This window comes from Sinocyclocheilus anshuiensis, unplaced genomic scaffold (assembly GCF_001515605.1).
Source record: "Sinocyclocheilus anshuiensis isolate Anshui unplaced genomic scaffold, SAMN03320099.WGS_v1.1 scaffold139, whole genome shotgun sequence".
In the NCBI taxonomy this organism is placed as follows: Eukaryota; Metazoa; Chordata; class Actinopteri; order Cypriniformes; family Cyprinidae; genus Sinocyclocheilus; species Sinocyclocheilus anshuiensis.
The window spans coordinates 668,448-676,391 of NW_015549566.1; the positions used below are offsets into that span (position 1 = coordinate 668,448).

Sequence of the window (7,944 nt, forward strand, 5' to 3'; positions counted from 1 at the left end):
TTAGCAGCAGAGGCAGACTATGGGCTGAGCTGACACTCGCTGACGTCAAACCTGTCGTCCCATAAGGCTCTGCAGGCGGAGGTGTGATAACAGGGATGTGAAAGTGAGGGAGGGCAGGGGGTTTACTGCTCAAATCAAAGCTTCTTGAAAGCTCTGAAAGCTGTTTTCCTCTCTGGATCATACATCCGTTTCCTCCTCCTTTTTCTGAGTATGGCATGCATTGACGTCACGCCGAAAGGCCTATCAGTGTTTAACAGAGGTGATGGAGAAGCATAGTGCCGCTGATGGGTGTTTTTGGGCCAGAATGTGCCCTGGGTTATTTTGAACTGAACACAAGGGACTGGTTGCTCAAACACCTTTTATATTATGAAACAACACAGCAGAGTGTGATGTTTGAGGCAAAGGTCAGGCAATTGCTGTTATGAAACCCAGGCTGTAATAAGGTTATCTGTCTGGTCCAATTTTTACTACCACTAGAAACTGCCTAACAACATGCTAAAACCCACTCAGAACTCCTTAGCAGCCACTTAGAAATGCTTTAATCACCCAGAACACACTAGCAACTGCATAGCATTATGCTAAAAACTGCTCAGAACACCTATGCTGCATCCGGAATCGAATACTTCCATACGAAAAACAGTACGCCAAAAGAGCAGTATGTCAGAATTCATAGTATTCGAAAAACAGTAGGCGAAAACTACCTGGATGACCTGCTACTTCCACCAGGATTCTGAAGGGGTGCGTTTTCCCAAAAAGCATTGTTAGCCAACTGTGGTCGCAAGTTGTCATTACCAACATAGTTCAACGATTCTGTGTTTCCCGAAACCATAGTTCAAACAAACATTTGCAAACAGCATTGCAAACGTATGTGGTTGGAACTGTGGTTAGAAGCGTAGTTTCTTGTTAGTAAGATATGTGGAGTTAAATTAATTATACTATTGGGCACAATATGCAAGATAACATTACAATATATATCTTACATTCCATTTAAATATATATCCATTTCAATCTATATATTTTAGCTTGCCCTCAGAAAGCACCGTTTTTGTAGAGTGTGCATATGCATGAATGCGTAAGTATGACGTATCCGGAGTATGACGTAAGATGGAACCCACGATGAATCAAACATAAAAATAAAGCAAAATGACAAGGAACAAAAAATAATGAAGCAGTCATCAGCTAGTAGAAGTTATTACTCCACTACCAGCGTGTGATGTGATTAACGACCGGTATATATTGTTGAACCAATGACGGAGGTGCTACCATGTTTGGGAAACAGTCGTGACTAGCTACAGTAGTTTGTTTCTACAACGATGCATTGTACTATGGTGGTTAAGCAGTGAGTTGTATCGTTGTACGGGAAACAGACTCCACTCAGAACAACCAAGCAACCGCGTTACAGCATTTAAAAAACACTTAAAACATGTAGCAACCACATAGCAACATCACCCTGGCAACAACCTACAGCATTCTACCATTGTGGCAGTGGGTTTTGCACGGTTTTCACATTTTCTTCAGAATCAGGTTAGTAACTACAATCAAATTTGAAGAAATTATATCAAGCAGCTCATAACTATGATGATGTCTGGGTCAAGTTTTCGTGTGTTTGACATTGAACATGTATTTATCCACATCTAATGAAGATGAATACTTGAGGATACTTGAGTAATTTTTATTTTTCTAGTTTAGCTAGATAAATGCCTCACTTTTTGGGAGTTTTTTAAACATTGTCATTCGAGAATGCTTCATTTGAACACATTCCAACATGATAACATGCAAATTCTAGGCAGTGAAGTTGGTGAAGCCTCCAGTAGTGTCAAAATAATCAAATTCCTTTACGTCAGGTTGCCGTGGCAACGGCAGCAGATTGACCCATGATTCACTTGGTGGCTAATTGAAGCAAAGTGTGTGAGATGCACAACTGATTTGAAGAGCAATCCAGGAAACAGCACGTGTTCAGCGCACGGGCTGCAGGAGCTGTCCATTAACCTTGAAAGATTCTCAGCAGAGGACATGTTACTGAGCACCATAGGGTCCACCATGCTTAAACCACGTCATTTGATTTCACCTTGAGAAATATGTACTATAATTGTGATTTGTTTTTGACAGTATTAATAGAATCTGACCAGGTTTTCTATGCTAAACTGTAGCTGCGAGAAGGTCATAAAGAGGCTATCTTGACATTAATAGTATTAATCATTATTAAGGTGTGATCACATTTATCGCCCTGATACTCATGGATGGCAAAGTTCATTTTAGTTCTTCATTTAGGGGTAAAAGAAGTTGGAAATATCTTTGCAATGGTATACTGTTAGTGAACATCCCCGTTGGTGGGAAAATAAAATAAATACACAAAATAAACACACAACTAAAAAGAATGACAGCCGTGAGAAAACAGCAGTTAAGAAAGCATCCGATCACAGTGATGTGGATACGTTTGCAATTCAGCACTCCAGTCAAGTCACATCACATTTATTTTTATAGTACTTTATACAATAAACTGCTTTAAAGCAAGCAGCTATACAGTATTAAACATCTCTCTAGTGTGATCATGTTTTAACTGTGTCTGATCTATGTCTGATCTGGACAGAAGAAATGAACCTGAGAAAATTTCCATGTCAAAGAAGGTGGAGTCCCAGAGCCACACCTACCTAATACATCATCACCACGAACCAATGGTAATTCAAAGGTGTTTACCAACTGGAGCAAACTTTTCTGTAAACTTTGCTTTTCGCGAACAGTTTTGAACTCCCGAATCAAATTCCAATCGAACATTGTTTTGGTCTGATTTTGTTCAAAATGACATCACCAGTTCGCTCTTTGATTTTGCTTGAAGTACAGTATATCGGGGCCTTCACTAAGGAGGACCCCAAGTACAATAAAAAAAAAAAAAGTACAATTACTGTGAATTTTTGTGGGCAAAATCCAATCAAAGGTGCGGTAGCAAAATTTAGTAGGCAAAAAAGGCCCATTGTCTTTTGTCAATAGTGCAGTGATGTATAAAGCACAGCTCACACAGACATAAGTCACTTTCAAACCAAGCAACTGTACCTGTTGTGAAATCTGCGTGGGAAGTTTTTTGTCCTCGCACAAATCGCATGGATTCCTATTGAAATTACTTTATTTTGCCCATGAAAATTTGTCGAACAATGGTTATGGTACAAATGGTACCACAACACGAATTCACGCAATTGGGAATTTCACGTGAGAGTGAAGGATTTCCCCAGATTTCACAACAGGTTCACGTTGGTCATGCAAATTTATGTTGACCAACAAAAAGCTGCTTGATTTGAAACTGACTTCTGTGTGAGTGGAGCTTCATACATTGCCACACTGTTGACAATGGAACTTTTTCATACAAAATTTTGATAAAATATAGCAAATGTGACCACACCTTTAATAGTGTTTTCCTCCTTTAATTGTTTTGGATATAAAAGAATGAATAAATATAAATATAATAAATGCCTGCCATCTTTTAATGTTGGCATGAGGAGCTATTAATAAAGCAGAATGAATGACTGATGACATAGCCAAAGTAGTGATTCAAAATGAAACTTACTGGAGGGAATCGCCACACTTCAGTACTAACTTTGAGGATGTATCATACTTCCTCTGTTTGGCCCATTTGTAATCCTCTTTAGGATATGGTCTTTTTCTAGCTATGATAAGTGATACTTATCAGCCGCCTCCAAGAACCAACCTGGATGGGATTTTATCAAACTCATGACTGGTGACTCACAGATATGATGTCAATGAAAAGCTAAAAGCCCATACTCACTTCAGTGTAATCTCTACCTACGTATATGCAATTTACACAGTGATGCACACATCTGATCCTCTGTAAACCATACCTACGTCATTTACATTATTACTACCAGACCAACAGATCATACAGATTACATTTAACTCAAAACTATAGCTCATTCTGAATAATGTGTTTTACTATTGTGAGGAATAGCCTGAAATAATTCAACCCAATTTCTGGTCCCTCTATAGAGACAAGCATCTCTACACCGTCACAACATGACGTAAATATGAAGTGCTCTGCAGGCAGAACTCAATAAAGAAGGATTATTGGATTGACCTGCATGGCTAGTTCTGATGGTTAACTTGAAGAAGGAACATACCCCACACAGATGTGTAATTGTAGAGTAATGTGAACTTATTAAAGATCAAATAAAAACATGAGATCAGTGTTCTTCCTTCTAGGCAAAATCAGAGGATTTTTATCAACTGTGTCCAGGCTTCTACTGAACAAACAGCAAGTACTGATTCCTCAAGGGAAGATTTTGCTTTGTTGAATTTATAAAACATAAATTATTACTTTAATATCAAAACATTATTGGGCTGACAAAAGATTTAGTATTGGCTTAACATGTTCAGTTTCACTATCATGTAAGGCTGCATTTATTTGATCAAAATTACAGTAAAAACAGTAATTTTGTAAAATACTATTACAAATTAAAAAAAAATTATATTTGAATGTTAAAATGTAATTTATTCCTGTGATGCAAAGCTCAGTTTTCAGCAGCCATTAATCCAGTCTTCAGTGTCACATGATCCTTCAGAAATCATTATAATATGCTGATTTGGTGCTCAATAAATTTTTTTTTTTATTAGGCCTATTATCAATGTTGAAAACAGTTGTGCTGCTTAATATTTTGTGGAAACTGATACATTGTTTATAGGGTTCTTTCAAGTAGAAAGCTCAAAAGAACAGTCTTTATTTGAAATAGAAATCTTTTGTAACATTATAAATGTTTTTACTGTCACTTTTGATCAATTTAATGCATCCTTGCTGAATAAAACGGCAATGTACATATTTTGCTATAAATGGTTTCTCTGTGCATGATTCTTCAGGTTTTGTAAAAGCAAGCTTAGAAAGGTGGTATATAAATAAAAATATATTATTAAGCTGTACAGATGACACATTTTCAACATTAAAACCCTTTCCAATTTTCGGCCTATCAAATGTCTCAACCAAACTAACATGAAAATGAACGAAAAGCAATATATTTCTCAAACTGCTTCAGTTAAAAAACGACTTAATATGAATGCTTTTCACCTACATTCATTTTATTTATTTATTTGTGTAATGATGGTCATTCTGATAGTACAGTCATTCTTGAGAAGTGGGACAAAACAGGGTGCAAAATTGAAAAAATAAAACCTTGTACTCAGACAAATGAAACTACATTTATGTATCTTATATGTACTAAGCTACTGAGTTATACTTTGATACAACCTCCCAACTTTTCTCTTTTTTAACAAAATGTGCTTTTTTACCTTGGACTGTGTAATATAATTTCAGCTTTATCTTTAACAGCATTCAAGATGTTTTTAACATTTCAAAACACATTCTGGTGTTAGCAGACAGATTACACTTTCACATGTGACCAACAATTCCACAACAAATATAAAATATTATGAAATATTATCAAAATATTCATCTGACGGTGGTGACAGATCTGATGGTGGTGACGAAAACCTGAATTTGTAGTAATTTTAACTATCAAATACATTGAATCAGTCAATTACTGTATTAAAACAAACACAACAATGTGTCATTAAAAAAACAACCTTGCTTTGATAGGAGATATTATTAAGTGTTGCTTTTGATAAAACAAGCTCTTTTTCATCATTAAAAAAAAAACAATTTTTATCCATTTTATTGCATATGAATGATTGAACCCTTCTCTGTGGACACACTGTTTTAGATGTAGCGAGAGGACATTAAGAAACAAATTATAGATTTGTTATAATAATGAGAAAATTCAATTGAAGGTGATAATTGTGTTAAATACATTCTATTATTAATCCCTCATGACATTTAAAATTGAAAATATTTTTATTTTTTAAAGCTAATAGCAGTTACCCTTGCTGGACCGGTTTTGTCCCACGTCTCAAGAATGACTGAGTACTGATAATGCTGAAGTTATGTGAATTAAAAGAAACACACTGGTTTGGTGTCAATGAAGGGGCGCCAAATTGGACAAAAATATAATAGAAATTGGAGCAATCCCATAGATACCAAAAGGGCACAACCTTTAACGGATCAGCCCGTAATTCCCCTCAGCGAAACTAAGTCTGAACAGCGTGTTCCTCTGAGCTGCGTTAATAACCGTGTTTTACCGAAGACGCAGAACAGCTCGATCTCAACTGATGAAACCTGGCCACATTTAATTAGATTTCATTATGACGCTTGGCAGCTTGAACGTGTTTGATGATTTTCAGAGTTGTTTTGAGACGTAGTGGCAGGCTGTTAGGAAAGGGCAGCGTTCATTACCATAGAGACGCAATGTTCCTCAGGCCGACTGCTCCGTGTTCACTGCGGAAGATGGCAGCCGGTGATCAGGATCACGAGTGATGGTCATCCCACACCGACATTACCGCTCGTACAACGCACGTGGACTCCGTGGAAGTGAGCAATAACGGTCAACACTGACAAACAAGTCAACTCCTCTGAGGGGACTTTAGCTACTAATAAAAAACGGTTCTTCCAAAGTCAGCTTTAATGACATAATTACATTTATATGACATGAATGTTTTACCTTTGGCAGTTTAGTGCAAATTAATCAGTGAAAGCGGACACATTAGCAAGGGGAAGTAGCCATTATCCGTAAATGTCGGAAGTAAACAGTAGCGAAATACCATTTACTGTAGGTGTTTACAAGCAAACGTTCAAAACAAGTTATTAAACGACAATCGGGCAGCCTCGCTTTGAGATAGTGCAAGAAGGCCACCTACTGGACAACTGCCATATGACATATTCAGTTTACTCAAACTGAACACACAAATGTATTGTCATAGCTGGCAGGTTCAAGTATACAAGTACAAGTATTTAAAAATAAAATAAAAAAACAATTCACTTTCACACGTGGCAGAAGAATACCTGAGTTTTTTTTATATGACAATAAAAGTTGTGCAGTCTGACAAATAGTAAAAAAAATGTTCAAAGATATTTTAAAATGTTTAGAAAACATACAACCTCATAAAAATTAGACAAATTCTCCGGGACGCAAACACGGTGAAAATAGCCATCAAGTGTCTGTTTGGTGAGGTATAAAGATCAAGTTAGTGACTCCAGTCCCATGATCAGGGTCTCCCAAATATGAATGATATGCACAGTTAAAAATGCGTCTACAGTTAGCCTAGTCAAGCAGTCAGGTAGATTGAAAAGTCAAGCATCAGAGCTCTCCTCTGATCTCTCCTCATTCGCCACTTTCCAGTTTTTCCGCTTTTTCCTTTGAGGTTCGGGCAGCGTGTCCGTTTCAGGGCAGTCTCTCTTCCTGTGCGTTCTCGTCCTTGTGTCTGAATGGCTGTCCTTTGTGTCGCTGTCCTTGGTTCTGTCTTTGTTTTTGTGCTCCTTTTTCCTACACTTGCTTTTACCTCCCTTCCTCCTCTGTTTCCTCCTGACGGTGTCCTCCTCATCGCTGCAGGTCTCAGAGCCCGAGGCAGCTGTCTTCCTTCTCTTCTTCTCTTTTTTCTTTTTCTTCTTCTTAGAAGACTTCTTGGAAGATTTCTCTATGTCAGCGTCTAGTTTGTTCTTGTGTTTTTTCCTTCTGTGTTTACTATCACTGCAGTCTTTTTCTCTGGAATAAATGAATACAGTATTAAGCAAAAATATGCTGCTAGAATATTTCAAATAATTGTATATATTTACATTATAAAATTCAATTATTAAAGAATTAAACTAATTACTTTATCATTACATTAATAATTAAATTATATTGCATGATTTAGGATTATTGAATTCTTTAGATAACAGAAGTAAATGACTTTTAAGATTAAAAAGAAAAGAGGGGTCTTTTACCTTTGTATTTACAAGCTTTGCTACGATGGTTACATCGCAAAGCCATAAAAATAATTAGTATAGATCTACATATATTTGTAAAATACATTTTAATTTAAATTTTTACATTTTAAAATGGGGGGGGGGGGGGG

General features: G+C 36.7%; 1 protein-coding gene across 1 annotated transcript in view; it reads right to left on the reverse strand.

The window, feature by feature from the left end:
* Positions 1-6,967: 6,967 nt before the first annotated feature.
* Positions 6,968-7,944, reverse strand: part of LOC107657245 (uncharacterized protein C11orf57-like) — a 4,280-nt gene continuing 3,303 nt past the window's right edge. Inside the window, exon 6 of the mRNA XM_016445272.1 lies at positions 6,968-7,592. Within this exon, the coding sequence (XP_016300758.1) occupies positions 7,181-7,592 (412 nt within the window). The 3' untranslated portion in view covers positions 6,968-7,180. The remainder of the gene's footprint in view (positions 7,593-7,944) is intronic.